This window comes from Diabrotica virgifera, chromosome 9 (assembly GCF_917563875.1).
Source record: "Diabrotica virgifera virgifera chromosome 9, PGI_DIABVI_V3a".
Taxonomy (NCBI): domain Eukaryota; kingdom Metazoa; phylum Arthropoda; class Insecta; order Coleoptera; family Chrysomelidae; genus Diabrotica; species Diabrotica virgifera.
Genome location: NC_065451.1, coordinates 179,788,823 through 179,813,472, shown reverse-complemented (window position 1 = coordinate 179,813,472; position 24,650 = coordinate 179,788,823). Strand labels below are relative to the sequence as shown.

Genomic DNA, 24,650 nt, shown 5'->3' with positions numbered 1-24,650 from the left:
GATACGCTGTCAGATTTTGTAAGGACGTTTTAACATTGAGTCTTATGGGATTATTTTGTTAAACTTGAATATTTTATTTTGTAGTGATAATAACCGAATACAATTGTTAGAATTCATTAGTTATTAATTTATACTGTAATTTATAGTGCAACAAAATATTTTCTTTTTCGTTAATAAATATTTATTGACATAAACTGCGATAGTGAGGTTATGCATACAAAATCAAACTGATAATCAATATTGGAAAGTGAAGAATTTATAGTGCGTTTTTATTTTCTGTTTATATTAATACATAATATCACTAGCGTGACACGACATTTTTTAAATGTCTCATTTAAACATACACAAAGCGTCCTTATAAAATTTCAAAAAACCGCCACCATGAGCAGGTCGGTCGATTTTGCTTTGACACTTTGTTAACGCTCGGAGCGAATAGCGGCAATTCTGGTTAGAACTTTTTAAGCGGAAATGATATAAAAACCAAAACCAAAATTTTTTCTCATTTTGCTAAGGCACGTCGAATGATATATCGCTTATACTATTTCGGTGACTTTAGAACAGTTCATACGGTTGCAACTCTAAAACCGGAAGTCCGATGTCAAATGTCTCATCTTTAATGCCATCCTTGGGTTATAAGCCTTCATTCGGCACTTCATTTGTCATTCTATCTGTATTAATAATGGAGGAGTTGTATTCGCAGACGGAAAGACAGATGAACAGACAGTGATGGAACCGAAAGTATATATTTATTCTCTTCGTGCAAAGTAACGTCCAATAATATATCACGTGTACTATTCCGGTGACTTTAAAACAGTACTTCTGGTCGCATTTCTAAAACCGGAAATCCTAGGTAAAATTTCGCACATTTATTACCATCCTTGGATTATAAGCTTTCATTCGATACCTTAATTGTTATTCTATCTGGTATAGTGACGGATGAGTTATATTCGCAGTCGGACGGAAAGACGGATAGACAGCCTAGGTCAAATTTCTCACCTTTAGTACCATCCTTGTATTATAAACTTTCATGTGACATCTCATTTGTCATTCTACCTGGTATAATGGCGGAGGAGTTATATTTGCGGTCGGACGGACGGACGGACCGACGGACAGAGAGCCTCGGTCAAATATCTCACCTTTAGTACCATCCTTGGATTATAAGCTTTCATTTGAGACCTCATTTGTAATTCTACCTGGTATAATGACGGAGGAGTTATATTCGCGGTCGGACGGACCGACGAACAGACAGCCTACGTCAAATACCTCACCTTTAGTACCATCCTTGGATTATAAGCTTTCATTTGACACCTCATTTGTAATTCTACCAGGTATAATGACGGAGGAGTTATATTCGCGGTCGGACGGACCGACGGACAGACAGGATACGTCAAATATCTCACCTTTAGTACCATCCTTGGATTATAAGCTTTCATTTGACACCTCATTTGTCATTCTAGCTGGTATATTGACGGAGTAGTTGTGATTACAGACGGACAGACAGACAGACGGACGTGGGTAAGTCAAAGTTTTCACATTTTTTCAAAATTGGGTGAAAACAAAAGTAAATTTAAATAAACAGTACGACCATATAAATGTTACAACCACCATGTATTTTGTTATATTGTTTTTGTCAGTTCAAAAAATATCCGTACTTAGATGTATTATTTTAACAATAATTATAATTATTTATATTATTTATATGTTCTCATTAAATGCCAACAAAACTGCTTTTTGAAACAAAACAAACAAATATTATTTTGCTTTTCTTATATCAACATGTATACGTTGAATAATGCTGAAAAAGCAACTGCTGTATCAAAATAGCGAGTCGGCCACCTCTACTCAATACCACGCCACGGGCCACGGCCATTCCACCTCAGTGGGCGCCTTACCTTAGGCGGGTAAATGCTGAGTGCGAGAGAGATGCCATTGCGGCAGTCCACTTGTGCTTCTTATTCGCACTCACATTTACAGCCGCGTCAATACGATCTAACCGCTCATTGTTTTTAATTAAAAATAACATCTAAGTAATAAATTAATGACACAGATTTCTTCAGGATCATGTAGCGGGGGCTTTAAACTTTGATTTAGTCACTTTCTGACTTTCATAATAATAATTTTTAACCGAGTTATTAAGCCTTGAAAATGGCAATTTTCGCGTTTTTCAAATTTTAAATTGCTTATTACTCGAAAAAGATAAACTTTAGAGAAAAATTATACGAGACCTTTTTTGTCCAGAATGGTCCAAAAAACCTAAAAAAAAAACGGGCCAAAAATATTGATTTTTGCAATTTGACTAAAAAAAAATTGTAAAAAAAATTTGGACCACTTTTCACGTGGGCGACTTCTTGAACCTTATTCTGGGGTGTCTTACGAATGTGATTATGCAAAAAAATCTCATGGGAATATTTTTCCCAACGAACCCGCCGTTTTCGCCTTGTCTAAGGTATAAATAAATAATTTCGTTGTAAAACGAAACAGTCGTCATATATGTCAGTTCGTTCAGAGAGCGCTATAACTGGTTTCGAACCTTGTTTTGTTCTCATCAGAAAGTGCATATATCTCTTAACTCTATCTATCTCTGAACAAACTGAAACAGATCGGGCTGTTAGTATCGAATTACAACAAAACAATGTGATACGGGTGTCGTGACGACATCTGCTTAAACGAAGCGAATGTTTTAGTTTAATAAAATGAAAATAATATTAAAAATAAAACTTTGTTGGGACCAAGTTTTCTGGTAACACCTTCGTGGTTTCTAAAATTTTTAAATCAACCAATTGACGGAATTGACGAATTACTGAAATATTGTGGAGTAGCCATGACAACTACACATAACTAATGAATCAGACGAGAAGTTTAATGGAGAAAATGGGATCGTCTACACAGAAGAAGATAAAGCCGAGGTGATGAGAAGGACACTTGAAAGAGAGTGTACACTGAATTATCACCAAGACGAAGATATAGACTTTATCGAAGAAGTCGAAGAAACAGAACTAGAAACGCCCGAAGAACAAGAAGAAATAATAAATCCCACATCACCAAGAGAAAATAAGTGAACTGATTCGAAAAAGTTCACCAAAGAAAGCACCTGGTCCAGACGAAATCACTAACAGAGCTCTGAAGTATCTTCCCTCGAAAGCAGTTGTGTATTTGACAAATATAACAAACGCAATACTAAGATACAGGCTCTTCCCAAATCGATGGAAGGAAGCCCATGTAATTATGATACCCAAGCCAGGAAAGGACCACATATTTCCTCAAAATTACAGGCCGATTAGCTTACTTCCAGCAGTCAGTAAGATAGTGGAGCGGGTCATCCAAACCAGGCTCCAATCAGAGACAGACAGGCTAGGCATAATCCCAGAATCACAGTTTGGATTCAGAGCTCAACATTCCAGCGAACTTCAAATATTAAGACTTACCGAATATATAGTAGCTGGATTCAATGACCAACAATATACGGGAGCAGCCTTTCTGGATGTAAGCAAAGCCTTGGATAGAGTGTGGCATGAAGGACTGACATATAAAATGAGAGATTATGGATACAGCGGGGCCATGACGAAACTCATCTCCTCGTACCTAAGCGACCGGAAGTTCAGGGTCCGGATAGGACCAGTTCTATCAGAACACGGAATGCCGGAAGCTGGAGTACCACAGGGGGCAGTTTTATCACCCCTTCTGTATAGCATATATACAGCAGATGTTCCAAGAACACCCGGAACATTGATCAGCCTTTATGCAGACGACACTGCAATTGCTGCAAAACACATGAACCTAGATATAGCTGTAAGAAATCTACAGACGGCATTGGATACAATAGAAGAATGGAGTATCCAATGGAAAATAGCAATAAATCCAGATAAGACCCAAGCGGTTATCTTCAAAAAGAGAAGAGATAACCCAGAAGAACAGCTAACATTGCAAGACAGACCCATCGAATGGCAAAACGAAGTTAAATATTTAGGAGTCACAATGGACCAAGGTCTTACATTCACATCACATGTCAACGCAACAGTCCAGAAAACAGCAGCGGCCAGATCGGCAATAAGAGGACTCACAGGAAGAAGAAGCAAATTAGCTATGAAAACAAAATTAAGACTGATAAATAGCATTATACTGCCAATAATTACATACGCATCTCTTGCATGGGGTCACATAAGTCAAAGTAACAAAAATAAGATACAAGCGGCACACAACAACTGCCTCAGAGAAGCTGCAAACGTGAGACCTAAAAGAAATAAGAGTACTGGATATTATGGAGGAAAAAGCCAGAACAAAATTTGCTGAGCTAGAAGACCACCCAAACCGGATCTTGCAAGAGATATTAAGGTATGATGTGTACCATAGATGGAAACCTAGGAGACCCAAACAACAAATATTAGTAAATATATAATAAAGGCTAGATAATCGTAGCTCTATCAAAAGAAGACAACTTGCTCACCTTTGGCATCTCATTATATTTATTAATGTTGATTTTTATAATTTTCAGACATCCCTCAAAAAAAAAATATACAAAAAACTTCAAAACGGCTTCAGCCACTAAACAAATCAATAAAATATTAACAATAGGCGAAAGCCACAAAAAAATATTAGTAACAAAACCCAAAAAACGGGCATGAGGGGCCCACATCCTCGAGCGCCGAGTCGCCGAACTGGACATAGCCCAGAGCGGGGACTCGGCGCCCGAGCAAGCAAAACAGATCGAAGATAAGTCACTAGAGATAGCGGGAATAGAGCGCCTCACGCTGGCCTGCATTGATCGGGGTAGGATTTCATATGGGAGTCCGTGTACCCAAGACTCCCATATGATAAGCACTTTGCTGATTGAGAGCCCCTATAGCGCATCAGAGTCCTATCGGGGGGTAAGTGGATGGTCTAGAGCATTGAAGCGGGGTGGAGTGATTCCTGCTTACGGGAGTTAATCCTCCTCGCCCCAATGAATTGTATCACCCGAATGTCATTCTCTAGGGGTGAGCAAGTCTCTCAGGCTGGGTTAAATCACTATGCTTGCTTGCTTGACAAGAAGTTTAGCAGATGAACAACAGGATTTTCTTACTGGATAATTGTGTACACATGCAATATTCGCCATAAAGCAAATTACTGAGAAATCACTGGAGTATGATAGGCCAGCGTTTCTACGTCTGATTGACTTAAAAAATGCATTTGACAGGGTAACATACAAATATATAATCCATCTTCTGTATACGAAGAAGTTCCCCGAAATATTATAAAAACTATTGTCAAGGCCAAGATGGAAGTCAAGAATAGATGGACACCTGACAGAAGCTATAGATATGGGCAGCGGAATAAGACAGGGAGACTCATTGAGTCTCATGCTCTCAAATTTAATCACGGATGAAATTTTCTAAATTAACAACAAACAAGAGGATATAAAATGTGAAGAAGAGAAGAAGAATACTCTGTTGATAGCCTAAGTTGAAGATAGTCTGCAAAGACTAGTCCACATATTTAACATATGAACAAAAACTTTTAATTTCACATATTTTAATTTTACATTTAAAGCATATTTTTCTCTGTCGCATACAAGTGTTTGGATCCAAAGGTATCTATAGAGTAGTAAATTTTAAAAACTACATTGGATGAAGAATCTAACAAAGCGGAGTCAGACACGGTGACTCGTTAAGTCCACTGCTCTTTAATATAATAATGGACGAAATAAAAGAAGCAGTACGTAAAGGTCATGGTTACAAAATGGGGAACAAAGAAATTCAATGTTATGCAGACGACGCCGTATTAATCGCCGAGAGAGAAAACGATCTCCCAAGATTAACACACATCTTCAATACAACAGCCAAGAAATACAATAATATGATAATATCAGCAGAAAAAACCAAATGTATGACAACATCTAAATACCCACTAAGATGTTAAATCGAAATTGATGGAAAAATAATAAAGCAAAGTTTAGAGGAATAGATATAACCAGTTACAAAGATGTTGAAGACGAAGTGCGACAACAAATTTTAAAGGCAAGTAGAGCGGCGGGATCTCTTATTAACACAATCTGGAAGAACAAACACCTAGACAAGACACAAAAGTAAGAATCTATAAAGCAGCAATTAGACCTATATTGACATATACGGCGGAGGCAAGACCTGACATATCTAAAACGAGACGACTACTAGAAACAACAGAGATAAAAATACTTGGACGAATATCAGGGAAATATCTGTTGGATAGCGAGAGAAGCGAAAACATAAGAAGAGCCAATGTAGAAGACATAAATGGATGGGTAACAAAACGGAAACAGCAGTGGAACAAACACATTAGTAGAATAGCAGAGGATAGGATAGTACAAATAGCACGAGGTAAGTCACGAAATGGACGAAATATTGGCAGACCAAGAAAAATATGGTGCCATAATTTAAACAATTTAGGAGGCTAATATTGAAGAAGAAACAGGCTTTAAAGCCTATATAAAAGAAGGAAGAAGAAGAAGAAGAACTTACCTGTGGTTGGTTCATCTAGATACAACAAAGGAGGATCCCCAATCAACGCAATCGCTGTACTTAATTTCCTCTTGTTGCCACCGCTGAGTTCTTTCACTTTCTTTTTCAAATGTCTGGTAAAATCGAATTCTTTAGACAAATAATCAGCTAATTTAAAAGTATCTTTGAAAGGTAAACCTCTTAGCATAGCAAACATTATAATCGACTCTTCTGCTGTCATGTCGTCCAGTAAAGCATCAAATTGGGGACAATATCCGATTATTTTTTGAACTTCTTCCAAATGTTGTTTAATACTTTTACCATTTACCTGAAACACAAAATATTAATATATCGCTAACTTGGAATATGATTGTCAATAATATTAGTCCCCCGTTTTATACCCCTAACGCGGATTTCCGATTATAGCATGGTAGTCTGCTATATCTAGGGCCTACGGTACACAAGGAAGGTAACAGGGCCAGTGCTACGCTTCCACCGCCTATTATTATCCCTCGTTTACCCAAGGGACTCATTTTACTCCTGTTACAACTAAATACGTCACCGGTGAATACAAACATCATACAAGTCTATGCACCCACGGCAGACCACAGTAATGAAGAAATATCAGAATTCTACAAACAAATAAGAACAACCTTTTAAGAGATATACCGAGACACGAACTCCTTATAGTCATGGGAGATTTCAATGCGAAAATATGTAACGGAAAAGAAGGGCAACATATTGGTTCACATGGATTAGGAGAGAGAAATCAACGCGGAGAAACAATGAGTATCTTTGCAGCTGAGCATGACTTAATCGTGCTAAACACATTTTACAAACTACCACCTAGACGCCTGTATACGTGGAAATCACTTAGAGATAACGGGGAAGACGTTATTATAAGAAATAAAATAGACAATATGCTTGTTAACAAAAGATATCGAAATAGTTTCAACAGTGTTAAAACCTACCCAGGCGCTGATATTCAATCTGACCACAATCCTTTAGTGGGCGTGTATAGAACCAAGTTAAAGAAAATAAGCGGAAAAACTGTAAAAAACATGACATGAGAAAACTGAAATGTAGCGAAGTAAAAGAAATAGTCAGCAAAACATTAAATAGAAAATTCAAAGAAATCGATAATACAACGGAAAGCACAGAAGATAAGATATAATCCCTTCATAAAACGATAGACGACATTAAAGACAATTTTATGAAGAACGAAGAAGGTAAGAATAACACATGGATGACGACAAAAATTCTGCAACTGATGGAAGAAAGAAGGAAAAACAAGAACGATAACTCCATGTTTAAAACATTACAGCGAGAGACACAGAGAAAGATCAGTGAAGCCAAACAGAAAGAACTGGAGAAAAAATGCCAAGAAATCGAAATTCTGCAAAGTAAATACGACGACTTCAACGTGCATAAGAAGGTAAGAGAAATTACAGGAAATGTAAAAACAGAAGAATAAGTAAACTTGTTAATGACAATGGAGAGATAATCGTGGACAAAGAGAGTATCAATAATACCTGGAAAAAGTACATACGAAATTTATTTTTTGATGAGAGGGAGAACCAGTCCCCAATACCTACGGAAACAAGACCACTTATACTAGTGGCAGAAATAAGAGCAGCCGTAATATCACTAAAAGAAGGTAGAGTTCCAGGACCAGACGGAGTACAATCTGAATTTATTAAACTTCTTGATGATGAATCTTTACGAATACTATATAAAATCTTCAATAATATCTATGACACAGGCAGTATCCCAAAAGATTGGCTAGTTTCAGAATTTATTACCTTACAAAAGAAACATGGAGCAAAAAAGTGCGGAGAATAGAGGCTAAGTCTAATGAGCCATACATTAAAACTTTTTCTTAAAATTATACATCGTAGAATATACAAGCTATGCGAAGAGAGAATACAAGACACACAGTTTGGATTCATGAAAGGCTTAGGTACAAGAGATGCACTGTTTAGTCTACAGGTTTTATTTCAAAGATGCAGAGATCGCAGAGATATAACTTGCGACATTTACACCTGCTTTGTGGACTACCAAAAAGCATTTGATACAGTTCGACACCGAAAAATGATGGATGTTCTAACAAAAGCCCAAACGGATGATAAAGACCGACGTATAATACAAAATTTATACTGGAACCAATCAGCCACAATAAGAACGAATCATGGAGGTGAACCAATGAAAGCGATTCAGATTCTACGAGGCGGTAGACAAGGTTGTATATTTTCACCTATATTATTTAACTTATATTCAGAGGAAATATTTAGTGAAGCCTTGGAAAATTGTGAACATGGAATATTTCTAAATGGAGAACGCCTAAACAACATCCGCTATGCAGACGACACCGTTATTTTTGCAGACAGTTTAAACAGTTTACAGCAACTAATAAACAAAGTAAATGAAATATGTGAAAGATTTGTACTTCAAGTAAATATATCAAAAACTAAATTTATGATCATCAGCAAGAATAAAATTAGAGACGCCCAACTACTTATCAATAATACACCAGTGGACCGAGTAAAACAGTATAACTATTTTGGAACAATAGTAAACGAACAACGGGATCACTCACAAGAAATAAAATGTAGAATAGAGAAGGCTAGGAGTACATTCAATAATATGGCCAAACTCTTTAAAAGCCACAAACTTAATCTAGAGATAAAAATAAGGCTCCTACGATGTTATATCTTTTCAATATTGTATTACGGAGTTGAATCCTGGACACTCACTGAAGCAATGGAGAAAAAAACTTGAAGCCTTTGAGATGTGGCTGTACAGGCGAATCCTAAGGATCATGGATGGACAAGATAACCAACGAGACAGTATTACGAAGAGTGGGCAAAGAAAGAGAGGTAATGTATACCATTAAAAGAAGAAAATTAGAATATCTCGGACACATAATGAGAAACGGCACTAAATACAGATTACTGAAGCTAATCCTTCAAGATAAAGTATTCGGAAAGCGAGGAATTGGGAGAAGAAGAATATCATGGTTAAAGAACCTGAGAAAATGGTTCTCCACAACAACAACTAATCTATTTGAAGCATCAGTTAATAAAATAATTATAGCCAGAATGATCGCCAATATTCGAAACGAATAGGCACTAAAAGAAGAAGACTCATTTTACTCATGCTGAGCCTACAGACATTTTTTTTCTGTTCTTGCCGGCGCTGCGATTTAAACCCAGGCCTACCTGCATGGAAGTCAGACATACTACCTCCTGAGCTACTCCGATCCTGATAAGGTTGACATATCTCCTGCTGATATACCTTACAAGATTGTCATATCTCTTAAAAAGTAATAAAAGGACCAAATTAGTGAGCAGATTTCAAATATGCTATATTTTTGTGTGATAACATCATATAAAATAGAATTGTTGTTATTGTTATTCGAAAAATTGGTTCGATGTTTTGCACAATATTGTCATATTTCATGAAAAAGTGACCGTTATAAACATATGTCCACAATTGCTTCGTTTCCGAGATACGGGATGTTGAATTTTTTCTTACAAACTGACGGTTTATTTGTTGCTCTAAAACTGGTTGAGGTATGTAAATGAAATTTGGTAGGTTTTAAGAGGTAGTTATTGCGCATTTTTGACATAAAAATAAGAATTTTATATTCACCATTGGCATGCATACGGGTATAAACATTTTAGATACATCCCGTATGGACGACAATGGTGACTATAAAATTCTTAATTGTATGTAAAAAAATTCGCTATAACTAGCTCTTAAAGCCTACCAAATTTCATTTGAATATCTCAACCGGTTTTAGAGCAACAAATAAACCGTCAGTTTGTAAGAAAAAATTCAACTTCCCGTATCTTGGAAAGGAAGCATTTGTGGACATATGGTTATACAGTTGAGTCCGCGAGTCTTTACCCATGCGTCATCATTTAACCCGCCGTTACACGCGTCTTCTATTGTGACGTGGTTGCACGCGTATGAGCGTCGCCCTCACCTACATAAATTCGACTTATTTCGAGGAAGAATGAATGTCAACATGTATAAATATAAAATGGGTTGTACTCACATATTATAGAAAGTCTCGTAAACCATTTTTTTATTAATTTAACAAAACAAAAGTAAAAATAATATAGATCAAAAGCAAGTTTTCTTAATCTTCAATTTCAGCAAGCCACTGAAGAAATTAACGTTCTTTACGCGAATTAATTTTACTAAAAATACAAATTAAAATTAACAACTGTTCTGAAGCTATTTCTTTGTTGCATTTATGTAATTAACTATTAATATTTTGTATTTTGATCACGACGTCCGAGGTGGAATTCGAAACGTCAATAAAATCCATTTTTTAAGTTAAATTGTGGCTTATTTCCCAATTAGAATAGGTAAATTTAAAAATGGGTTCTTAACCAGTGGCGCACCTAGAATTTTCCTCTGGGGGGGGGGGGGGGGGGGGGTTTGCTTGGGCACCGAAAGTTTTTTGTATTATTTGTGAAAGACAAGTTACATTTTCCTACTTTCTTTTATATATATATTTCTATATGCTCTGGGTGGGATTTTAACCCCCAAACCTCCCCTCGGTGTGCCACTGTTCCTAACCTAATCCAAACAATAATATTTTAATTAAACCTACCTAAATATTAAATAAAAACCTAAAAGTTTCTTTGAGATAATAGAAACGTGATTTCACTGTGATTGCACGCGCAGTGAGGAATTCCCTCACTTGAAGAGGCATGTCTCTTCTTTCAACTATCACACAGCACACTGACCGCCTGAAATATTCTATAACTTTTTCATACCCTCTCATGAACCATGCTAAAGGCATTCCTGGGTGCTTAAGGTTATCGTATTAGTTTACACAATTTCATTGGTTATAAACAAATATGGTGAGGGATTCCCTCATAGCGCGTGTAATGGCGGGTTAAAGCATACGAAATAAGTCGGAAATCTATTTCACGCAACAACAACTGACAGAAAGTGGCTACTGTTCCGATTACGGGTTTTATTAAAAAATTTGACGTTATCAAATATATAGAATGTCAAATGTAAGTTTTGATTCAAAATTTTTGTGCAGAATTACAGCTACATTTGAAGTAGCTTAATAAATTCGTTTATTATTATTGATTAATAAATAAATAAACAATTTATAAAAAAATTCAATAACATATTTTATTTTTGTTATTTTATTCACTTTGACGGAAATCTAAACACAATCATTTCTTTTCTGTGTGAATGACGTTAGCTTTGTACGTTTTAAATATTAATTGCCAAAATATAATTATTTGCCTTAAAATTTCAAAGCCCAATATAAAATTAGTTGTGAAAACAACTGTTTGTGTAATAGAAAGAAACTTCAAAACGCAAAAATTCGACAAAAACCGCAAAAAATTCAACTGACTGACAGCCATAAAAGTAAACAAAGCAGAAACGTCAAACAAATTGTGCTTAAAATATGAAAACATACCGAATCGTCTTTTTTTGTACCTATCTCTTTTCAATGCACTGAGTCTAGAATAAAAATAACATGTGTTTTTACTTAATAACAAACGGCAGCTGGTTTGTCATGAGTTTCATGCGTGGAAGAGAATGATGCTAAATAAAAAGTATGTGTTTTATCTCGCCAGGTATTAATGACGCACGGGTAAAGACTCGCGGACTCAACTGTAATTGTGTCATTTTTCATGCAGAATTACCCCTTAAAGTTGATCGCACTTATTTAGAAACACCCTGTATTGATGAAGAACGTGGCTAATTGTTAAAGTACCTAACTTTTTTATTATCCAACATAAGCAAATGAGTCAAAAAAGAAACTGTTAAGAAATCCTAAGGCTACAGTTGAGTTTTAATTTAAATATTTTATCTATGCTATAATATTCCACTTCCGAGTGTTCCGAACTTTAAGGAAAAAACACAGTATGATTGTTACACGCGGTATAAAATGACATTTACCTGTCTAGCAACAATATTATTACATTGATATTCTTAAATAATAAGGCTACAACATACTAAAAAAGTCACTCAAATCGGGCAACAGGTTTAGGAAATTCGAGACATCAAACACGTATAATTCATCGAGTGACCCGATTTTTTTGCTCGGCAGTGTATTTCGACTTATAACGTTCTTAATAAAATAATAATCTTATAAGAATGACTCACAGATTTAGGGGTAGACTGATGCTGGGTTGACTTATGTCAACCCAGCTTAATTTCAATAAGCAGTATGATTTTATTAGATACTCACCCAGGCGTCACCATATGAAATACTAGTATCACCAGTCATCATCATGAAGGTACTAGTTTTTCCAGCACCGTTGATTCCAAGCAATCCAAAGCATTCGAACTTTCTTATTCCAACGCACAGCCCGTTCACAGCCAAAAAGTTCTTATAGTACTTAGTCAAATCTTTGACCGCCAACGTATAATTTTGTTTAATGTCAATCTCTGTAGCAACATGTATTCTTTCTCGTTCCTTCGAAACGTCAGAATCTTCGTCTTCGACAGGTATAGGTTTTTTGGTAAAATGCTTTTGAGTTAAGTAATAGTGTACTCTAGAGAAAATCTTATACTCAATGGCCAAAAGAAGCGCGAATAAAATAATGCCTGTTAAAAATGAATAAACCATGTTCCTGGCAATTCCGGGTGCCTTCCATTTAAAGTAATTCAGATCAGCGTCTAAAACAAGATAAATTCAAAATATATATTAAAATTACGTACTAAGACATAAAAAGTTAAATGAAAGGCTATGTTTTTAGCCACAGTTAGTGGCTAAACTGTCATTATTGGCGCTACGTCACATCCCTATTAAAAAAAATGTACTTTGCCTATGATGCTTGTAGGCAACAGCCAGTTATGGCTTGAAAGATATGAGGGCAGATCTTTTATCTGCCGTGATACATCAAATTTTTTATTATGTGTATTTTTGCAATAATTCTGTATATTGAATGATTCTTTGGGGTAAATTAAGTTATATCCCATATAGCACACAACGTCCGATGGACGTCCATATAACGTACACTTAAAGTCCAAACGTCCATGGACCAAAACTGGACGTACTATGTACGTCCATTACGCGACGTCCATTGGACGTTTGATTTCAACGTACATTGGACATCCATTTGTGGTCCATGGAGATTTTACACAAAATGCGTCTATTATTATGAGTAATTATATATAGCTTGCTGCTTTAATCAAAGCAATATTATTAGTAGAATACAAGAAGCTTCTAATAAATGTAGTCACATACTTTTTCATCATCGAATTAAAACACTGAACCACTAAAATTATTTTAATTAAACCTATATAATATTAAATGATGATAAAACGATGGTAAACTTTTTCAGAATAACGGAGCTACATCGCGCATCGGTAATTATAGAACTTACAATAATTAGACACTACCAATTTAAATCTTAAATGTGCATTTTGTAAATTTTAAATTTCCCGCCAAACTAAATGAGAATCTTCTTGACAACGTTGTCGCTCTTCACGCTATCGGTCGTAAAAGGTAGTACTAGGCAGGTACTTTTAGGGGATTATCGCTGTTAATTGTTGTGGAATACTGAAGGAGGATTTATTTATGATAATTCACAGAATGGCAAACCCGCTTGCAATATACAACCGTACTGACTCTCAAGTTCTAAGAAATAATGTTTGGAAGGAACAGAACAGAAATAAACCTCCTTTAATGTGCATGCATTATGTGAATTTTGTCTTTATTAAGTTATTACATACAATATAATACAACCTGTGATATCTTTGTGTTTGCTGTTTATCGTGCAAGTGCAGTCGTGCATTAATGAAGTTCCTATAATAAAGTATACATAATAAAGTTATAATAAAGAGAAATAAAAAAGGTATTTTGTGTAATATTTTAAAGTATAACTTTAGTATTATAGGAACTATTTCCTATACTTAAAGGCTTTTTGCTATGTATGTATTCAAAAAATTATGGACACTAGATTGCTTTCTGAAAAGTGCCCTACAAAAATGTCCATAAGACGTACATTAAATGTACATCAGATGTACATTGAATGTACATAAAATGTACACTGAAAGCTTCAACAACGTACACTGTACGTTTGTAGCGGACGTTCTATGGACGTCCAATTTTGTGAACTCTGGACGTTCGTTGGACGTCCATCGGATGTCCATTGTACCTTAGCGGGACGTCCATTGGACGTTCCAATGTACACATATGTACGTCCATTGGATGTCCATAAAACGTACTTGTGCTATCTGGGATGTATTGTTTGTTGCACATGTGTAGTGTATTTGGAAATATGTGTTTCACGTTTTTTTGTCTATTAGTGGTATGATTTTGTTCACTTCTTCTTTAAGTATTGGCAACCAAAGTCTGCTGCATTCTGTTGATGCTACATATTTTTCTTCATTTCGTAGCTGATTTGCAAAAAGGGGCCAAGTAACATTTTTATATTTTTATTAAGTGGAACTTAGCTCCTTTTTACACAACCAGTTTAAAAAAATGTTACTTGGCACCAAAAAATTATGAGACTATCTCAACAACAGTAAGTAATACACTTTTTACAGAATACCCAAGTAGCACAATAAAAACATTTTAGTTTTATTTAAGGTTTATAAAGGTTTTATTGTGATAAATAAGAAGATAATGGTTTTAAAGTTACCTTATAGATATACTGTCAGAACTTTAAAACTGTTAAGCATTTGTCACTAGTTTTAAAGTGTCTAATAAGAGTATCAAACAAGACTAATTAATCTTAATAGATAATTTGTCTTAGTGTAGTTTTAAAATGGTTTATTCTCAGTTCACCTTAAAACTAATCAGTTTTATAAAGAACTTCCGGACTGTTTGGTTTTATTAGATTCTAGTTTGTGATCATTTAGTTTTATTGCAGTTTTAAAGATTCTCCTAATATGACTAATAAAACCTTTTATTAACACTACTTGATCTCAAGACTATTATGTCAGTAAAACATAATATGCCTTAAAACTATTTTTTTAGTTTTCTTTAAAGTTGCTTTCTTAAAAGCAATTAGTAGGCTGTACTAAAACCAAACGCTCTTAACTGAATCAATTTGGTTATCGTAAAGACTAAACTATGCTTCTTGTTAGAAACAATAAAACTAAACTCATCCCTTCTTCTTTCATGTCCAAAATGGCCGGCCATTTGTTTTAGAGCGAAACAGTGGTGTAGTGTGTTCTAAAAAGTGGAAGTGGCTTATTTTTCGAACAATACAACGCACACACACAGCACTACGACGCCTCGATTTTAGGTTAGATTCACATTAAAACCGAGTGGCATTATTGACAGCAGCATTAAAACTAAACGGTTTTAATTCCAAGGCAACCTTGCTTTTATGTAGGATATATGCTCTTGGAACGGTATAAAATAAAACCAGTTGATCTTAACAATTCTCTGTCGATAGACTAAATAGTTTTATTTGGATTTCGGCCATATTGCTTTCTGAAGACGCTGAAAGCAATGATAGATTAGAATATAAGGCTTAAATAAAAATTATAGATAAGCGTCTTAAGGACATATCGATTTATTTTAACATTAAAACATTAAAATTGTAGATACAATTATTTCTCTCTCAAATTAATATTTTTCGGAATTAAATTTTCTTATTATTATTATTTTTTTAATCGCCAAAAGTCAGAAATTTTAGGGCGCGTGAGTTATTTTGAACTATTTTTGTTAACATTACCTACCAATAAAGTTGGGTGCGGAAGTGTTTTTCTACCTTGACAGTCCTAAATAATAAGTACTTTTTATTATTTTATGGTTACAAATACGTATCTATCTATCATAACACACATGTAAAAAATTTGTTGGCCTATATGGAGTACTTAGAATGTACTTAGAGTGCTTATTAGAATACCGGTTAAAGGAATATCCCGGTTTAAGGAATAGAAATTTGAGGTCCCAAACCGTTTTTACTAGGCTTATATGATCGGTTATTAAAATATCCCTGTTATAGGAATACTTTTCTTAAGTTTACTATAAAACTGCCTGCACTTAAAGTGTCTTTTAACATGATTTTAAAAGGACCTTCACAGCAGCTTTAAAACCAGTTGCTTAAGAAAACAAAGGTTTAAGAAGGTTTTTATTTTTGGTTTTATTGACCTCTTTCAGAGTGGGCCCTTTTATGCTGAAAGCGGTTTTATAGCAACCTTAAGGTTTACTTAAATACCAAATGGTTTTAATTTTAGTTTTATTCTACAGTTTTAAAGCATCCTTAAAAGACTTAATAAACCCGTTCGGTGCTACTTGGGTAGGTAGAACCTTCGTACCTATCATTTTTGCACATAACCCCTCTTTTGAATAAAATGTCACTTGGCACCTTTTTGCAAATAAGCGACGATTTAGTAGGATGAGCTTTTCTGATATTTCTCTTTTTAATGTCTGTCTCCTTCATGATCCATATCTGTGATTTGTCGAAATCCCTGTTTTTGATGTATGTTTCAGGATCGTTTATCCTGTATTCACAGGGTAATTGTTGCATTCACAGGGTATTTCGTAGATGCAGTTCTTTGACCTCTCTTGAATGTTATTTAGTTTGATTTTGGGACAGATCGGAGTGTGTTGGTTGTTGTAAATGTTGATGTTACGTTTAACTTATTCCCAACCCTTTTTAATTTTTGTGATCGTTGTTAACTTCTTTAAGTATTGGCAACCAAAGTCTGCTGTATTCTGCTGATGGATTTGCTACACATTTTTCTTCATTTAATAGGATGAGGGCCGTTTCTTTGATTTTTCTCTTTTTAATGTCTGTCTTCTTCATTATGCATATCTGTGATTTGTCGAAATCTCCGTTTTTGATATTGGTTAATCCTGACGCTTAGTGGTCTTATAGCTTCTCCCAAGTAGAAATTGTTGCATTCACAGGGAATTTTGTAGATTGAATTCTTTGACCTCTGCTGTATGTTATTTAGTTTCGTTTTGGATAGGACAGATCTGAGTGTGTTGCATGTTTTAAATGTTATTATGTTGTACTCATTCCTTGTCATGTTTAATTTTTCTGATAAGCCGTTAACATATGGTATTGTTGTCAACATTGAGTCCCCTTTTTTGAGTGTAGCTGGAATGCTTGTGTTGTTTTGTTGTTTTCTTTCTTCTATCTTGCGGAATTCCTTATTTATAAATGACATTAGATAGTCATTTTTGTTAAAACCTTTATTAGCAGGGTTTTTTCTCTTAAAATTATTTTTCGTTGGAACAGCTGTATTGAGCTCTGCCATATACCTAATGATTTGATGATTCCTTTATTGATGTTTACATTATGGTTTGGGTAGGTTCTACTTAGGTTCTACTTAGGCTTTAGGTAGGTGCTACTTAGCTTATTTTTAATGACATGTCATTTTTGATCATTTTTTATTGTTTGTTTATGTAAAAAGTTTGAAGCCATCATGCTTTCTATGTATTTGGGAGTTGCTTTTTGTATTTAAAACCTACTTTTCTAAAATTGTCACTTATACCACTTGTGTTCTAAGTGCCTCAATTATTCATGCATCTTTTCATATATTTGTTTACATTTTTAAACGGAATAAATTAGTTGATTGATAGTATCCTATTTATGTTGTCAAATACATGTTTGCGAAATGCGTAACGTAACAAGTCTGCGCAAAAATTGTTTAGTTCCAGCTGGAGAATTGATCTGGTAGGGACTCACTGGCCACCAGCCTGTAGCCAACCGGGCACCAGCAGATTGAGATAGAGACAAACTGGAGTGCTACGGAGTGTTGATCTAATAGACTTAGTGGTTTAAGCTTGGAGTGCTGATCTAAGCTGAAACCAACCTGGCGAGACGAATTGAGTCAAATCCAGCCGTGGGGCGATTCAGAATTAATTAATCGCCCGGCGGCGACCGCAATTGTGTATTGAACGATTCCTTCCATCTTTATCTTAAGGATTTGCCGATCATCATCATCATCTTTGTGCTACAGCCCTTAGAGGGCCTCGACCTTCTCAAGCTTTCTACGCCATTCTGTTCTGTCCTTGCTTGCTTTTTCCAGTTGCCGACTCCGATCTTCGTACCCCGTCTTCTCATTCCCACGGGTTACGCTGTTAGAATCTTTTTTAGCATGTTCGATTCAGGGGCCAGGGCTACATGTCCTGCCACTGCAGGCAGTTTCGCTTAATTATAGTAATAATATCTTTTCCACCAAACGTATGCTTGTAGATATTCTGCAGTTCAAAGTTATATCTACGCCTACATATTCCGTTCTCACAGACCGCTCCGAATATCTTGCGTAGCACCTTTCTTTCAAAAATCGATAGAGCGGATTCATCTGTTTTAGTTAGCGTCCATGCCTCTGATCCATATGTGAGAACGGGGACTATCAATGTTCTATACAGCCTTATACGTTTGTTAGCTAAGTACTTTGATAGACTATGATAACACCTGTTTGCAATTATTATTCGTCTTTTTATTTCCCCTGATGTGTTATTGTTGGGGTTAGCCGATGTCCCTAGATATATGAACTCTTTGACCGCTTCGAAGTTTTGGTCATTGATGATTAGATCTGAAATTTGGTTTTATTTCGATTTATATGTAACCCCATTCGTTCTGCTGCTAATACTAGCTCATTTAGGACTTTCGCAGTTCTCGCTCTGGTTCTTGTTATAATGTCCACGTCCGTCGTCTGCATATGCTAGAATTTGGACAGATCTATTGAAGATCGTTCCTCTGCTATCTAAATTAGCGTCTCGTACGATTTTTTCTAATGCTACGTTAAAAAGTTGACACGCCAGCGCATCTCCCTGCCTTAACCCTCTATGTACTTCAAATGGGGTTCAAAACGAGTCGTTTTGAATTTTTACTGCTGATATCATCTTCGCCATTGTCACTTTTATCATACATATGAGTTTTTTGGAATTCCTAACTCATTCATAGCGTTGTAGAGACTTGGTCTTAAGACACTGTCATATGCAGCTTTAAAATTGACAAAAATATGGTACCTATGTTAAACTCTTGCGCTTTTTTCAGGATATTTCGTAGTGTAAAGATCTGGTTAATGGTTGAACGTCCACGCCTGAATCCTGCGTGATATTCTCCTAGAAAGGTTTTGGTATAAGGCTTTAATCTCTCGTGCAAAATGTTTGACAATATCTTGTATGCTGTATTTAGGAGAGTTATTCCGCGGTAATTATTGCATTCCAGTTGGCTTCCCTTTTTGTGTAACGGGCATATTAAGCCTAAGCTCCATTCTTCAGGCATTTGCTCCTCAGACCAAATTTTACAAACAATTTCTCGCATCACCTTGGTGAGCTGCTCTCCACCATGCTTAAATAAATCTGCTGGGATGCCATCGCTGCCTGGGGATTTGTGATTTCTTAGTTTTTCTATAGATATTTTTATTTCTTCTACCGAGGGGGGTTCCACGAGTTCCTCATTTCGGTATTCCAGCTCTATATTGTTAGTAGGTTCCCCTTCCAGTAACTCTCGAAAGTGCTCTACCCATCGTAATAGGATATCCTCTTTGTTGGTAAGTAAGTTACCTTCCTTATTATTACAATAGTTGATTCTCGGTTTGAATTGTTTTCTAATAATATTTATTTGATGATAGAATTTTCTTGTTTCTCCGTGAATCATATGGTTTTCGAGCCGTTCTAATATGTCATTTTCAGAGTCTCGTTTCTTTTTTCGGTGTATGCGTTTTTCCTATCTCCTTAAGTTTTTGTATCTATCAAGTTTTCCGTTGTTGCATGGTCCTAAATGCTTCGTTCTTCTCATCTGCTATTTTTTTGCAGTCTTGGTCGAACCAGTCGTTTCTTTCTTGGGTTCGGGATATTCCCAATGTGCTTTCGGCTGCTAATTTCAGATCCCCCTTGCAGTTGTTCCACATTTCCGTGCTTGACTGATCGACTGCCCAGGTGTGTTCTAGGGTTTCTTTTATATGTGACTGGAACTGTTTCTCTATGTTTTCATTTTTTAGCATATGTAAATTATATTTTACTTGTCTATAGCCGGGATTGCCTATATAAGGGATTTGCCGATATATATATATATATATATATATATATATATATATATATATATATATATATATATATATATATATATACAGATATATTCTGTCAATCTGGCACCATTTTTAAGCAAAACATGTCAATGTCGCACCCAATTTGACGTTGTGGCACCCGATTTTGGGTGCCAGTACGACAGCGTGTATGTTTTTGTTCTAGGAGAGTACAAGTGTTCCTAATGCAGAATATGTAAAAAACGTAATGGTGCCAGATTGAGACTTTTTCTAAATGGACATATTGATTTGTTCAGGCATTTTTCGATAGAGGGCGCTCTACTATATACAACTGTATGTAACTATATAATTTTAGTCAATTTGGCACCAATAAAAAAAGTGTCATAGTGGCACCATAAATCTGACAACACCGCCTTTCCCTAATATAACCTAACTCATGTTACTTGACGCCGATCTGTTATACCGCTTAAATCGCTGCGATCAATGGAGATATATAGTATTTTTACTACAAAAGCGATATTATGTAGGTCAAAATTTTTGACATAAGAGAACTGTCAAAACATTAGAATGTGACTTTTCATTATTGTCATGTTTATTATAAACACGGCAATAATGAAAAGTCACAATCTAATGTTTTGACAGTTCTCTTATGTCAAAAATTTTGACCTACGTAATATCGCTTTTGTTGTAAAAATACTATATATCCGATTCTACGCAATAAAGTATTTTCAAAGGTGCTCTTTGTGTGCAGTAAATCAAAGTGAGTGCAATAAACAATAAATTGGATGTTAACATGAGAGACAGAACGAAAAGAATACTTAAATTATTAGACGACAAAGTACAAGATAATTAACCTAACCTAATTATAATAATAGTAATAAAGTATTAACCCTTTAACATTTAGTGTTTATATTTGAAGCCACTAATGGTAGGCGAGCCCAAGCGGGGATTTTTGCGGTTACTCGAGCGCGTCAGATTATCATATGGGGAGAAACCTGGTACCCTGCAGATGTACGTCTACCATACATTGGCTCTTACAGGGGAGTTCGTTAAGGGGGCCCGAAAAAAATATATCCTTAAAAAAACACCAAATTGTCAGATTAAGATAAGGTAAGTTAAATAAATGAAAAACAGTGTATATTTAAAAAATCTGACGATTTGAGCCAGGCGTAAGGAAATGGTCGAGTCCCAAAGTTTCACATGAAAAAAGCGAATATTTCGCGAAATAAAAGACAGATCGAAAAACTAAAAAATTTGTGCTCAATATTTTTTTAAAGTGTATCGAATGATACTATACACGACTTCCCACGGAGAGCGGTGGGGGTAAATTTAATATTTTAAATACGAATCCCGCGATATTTCACGAAATGAACATCAGATCGAAAAACTGTAAAATACACTTATTCAATATTTTTGAAAAATCTATAGATTGGCACCACACACGACCTCTCACGGAGGTGGGGTGGGGGTTACTTTAAAATTCTAAATAGGAGCCCCCATTTTTTTATTGCAGATTTGGATTCCATGCGTAAAAATAAGTAACTTTTTTGCGAAACATTTTTTCGAATTATGGATAGATGGCGTTATAATCGGAAAAAACGATTGTTGGAAATGGAAAATTAAATTAAAAAATGGCAAGCGCCTACTAAAATTAAAAACTTTACTTAACTTTTTTTGGTTTTGGGACCTGCCCTTCATAACCCAATAGGTCCCCAAAGCGCTCGAGTGACTGCAAATTTAGCATACTTTGCTCCCCTACCACAAAGAATACTCTAAAAGCATTAATTTTTTTCTTGTAAGAACTGAGTCCTTCTATTGTGGAATGAAGTAGAGAAACTAACGAGGTTTTTTATCTAATGAAATTTTTTATTTATTTGAGAGAATAGAATCGCCAAGATAAATGTACAGGTTTAAAATCCATATAGAGAGAGATTCTAAAATTATAGAATACATTTATTTTATGGCCACTTTGGAGAAAAATCCCGAGAGAGGTCGATTTTTAATTTTAAAGTATGATTTTTTGACATATATATGCCATAATTGTAACGTCATCCATTAGGGCGTGATGACGTAATCGATGATTTTTTAAATGGGAATAGGGGTCGTGTAGTAGCTTATTTAAAAGGTTATTTAATTCTCTATTCGGTAATATAAACATAATCCTTATTTATAAAGGGTGGCCAAACAAATTATTTTTGAATTAAATTATTTACTGCAAAAAGAAGAATGTATGTATTTTATTTAACTCAAAATACATTCTATTACTGTGAGAAAATATGTTTGTTTGACAAATAAACATTGCTTTTCGCTTAAATTAAATGTTCAAACGGCCAACAAGTAGGTGAGTGGCTGTTTGACATTTAATTTATGCGAAAAGCAATATTTATGTATGAAATAAACATTTTTTTTAATATTTTCTTACATTAGTAAAATGTATTTTGAGTAAAATAAATTACATATATCTAATTATATTCTTGTTTTCGCGCCAATTAATTTATTTCAAAAAAAAAAAATATTTTGGCCACACTGCATAAATAATAATGTTATTGTTTTTATTACTGACTAGAGAATTGACTAACCTTTCAAATGAGCTACCACACGATCATCGTTCCCATTTTTAAAAAATCATCGATTACATCAAACGCCCAAATGAATGAAGTCACTATTATAGTATATAATATGTCAAAAGTTATTAGATAAAAAAAATGAATCTACTAGATTCATTTTTTTATGGTGGGGTAGTTTCCCACATTTAGACGTATCGCACGAGTTTAGCAACTGCCACTGTGAGAGTGACTGTTTTAGTTGACATTCTCCTCTGATACGTCTAAAGGTGGGAAACAATAAATAGAATTTAAATTTTATCTCACAACTTAATACGTTTTCCATCTTTTACGTTATTTTGCCGATTATTAGCGCGCTCATCAATGTATACAAAAGTGACTACATATTAGGTACAGTTATTATTGTTGGGGTGGAAATGATAGCTTTTTCTCTAGCTTTGAAATTTACAAGACGTCAAAAAATTGTCCTGTGGATAAGATCAGTATATAAAAAAAAATATAGTTTTTATATAATTGGAAAGCAAAAATTCTACAGAAAATGATATTAAAAAATAAAATTTTTGTCTTCAAAGGAAAACAAACACCAGCGCAATAAGAAACAACAAACCATGGTTTTGTCAAGAAGTCAAAGAACTCGCAGAACAAAAGAGAAAATGCCATGTGTTACAAAAGCACCGGAACGCAGGAACAACGCGCCATCTATATAGAAAAAACAACAGAATAAATTCGCTAATAAGACCAATAAAAAGAGAGCATTGAATCAATTTCACGAGTGACATGGATCACTACATCTAAGGCGCATAGAGGAAAGTTTGGAAAATGCTAAAAACAGAAAAAAAAACAATAAATGAATTTGTACAGGCAATAGGGATACCAACTGAGACATGGGAAAATATTTCAAAGAACAGTACGAAGGTGAAGAAGCCAATGACGAACACGATTAAAAAACAGAAGACAGGTATATCACTAAAGAAACTGAAGGAGAAGCGAGAATGAAGATCTTAAAGAATAGACGATCGCCAGGTACTGATGGAATACCGAACGAACTGCTGAAATAAAGTTTCAGAAAGTCACTAATTATTGTCTCACAACATCGTCTAACAAAATTTTAGACAGCAGAGATACCGCAAGATTGGCACACCAGTATCACAATACCCATTTTTAAGAAAGGACAAAGATCATATCCGGACATCTACAGAGGAAAATCTCTCTTAAATACGACAATGAAGTTATTCACAGGCGTATTCAAGGATAAGTTGGATTCACAGACAAAGAGCAGAGAAGAACAGGAAGTATTCAGAAAACACAGGTCGACGACAGATGCAATATTTGTCATGAAACAAGTGAAAGAGAAGTAGATAAAATATAACAAACCCGCATATATTTGTTTCGTAGACATAACGAAAGCATTTGACAGTCATAAAACCAATGAACAATAACAGCACGACAAAAATTAAAACAGACGACACCACTACGGCCAACATACCAACACCAGGAAGAATCAGACAGGGAGACAGCCTCAGTTCATTTCTATTCAATATACTAATGGATGAAATAATAGAAGATGTGGATTTGCTACAACTAGGATATAGACTTGGTCACAGTAGAATCAGTGTAGTGTGCAATATTTGTCATAAAACAAGTGAAAGAGAAGTAGATAAAATATAACAAACCCGCATAT

The 24,650-nt window shown here is 35.1% G+C and overlaps 1 protein-coding gene across 6 annotated transcripts in view; it reads right to left on the bottom strand.

Annotated features, from left to right (window-relative positions):
- LOC126892156 (phospholipid-transporting ATPase ABCA3-like) overlaps positions 1–24,650 on the bottom strand; it is a 361,018-nt gene that overhangs the window by 22,840 nt on the left and 313,528 nt on the right. For all 6 annotated transcript variants that reach the window (XM_050661619.1, XM_050661614.1, XM_050661615.1 and 3 more), the window contains exons 18-19: positions 12,685–13,115; positions 6,474–6,780 (exon numbers count right to left, since the gene is read on the bottom strand). In XM_050661619.1, coding sequence (XP_050517576.1) covers positions 6,474–6,780; positions 12,685–13,115 — 738 coding nt within the window. The remainder of the gene's footprint in view (positions 1–6,473; positions 6,781–12,684; positions 13,116–24,650) is intronic.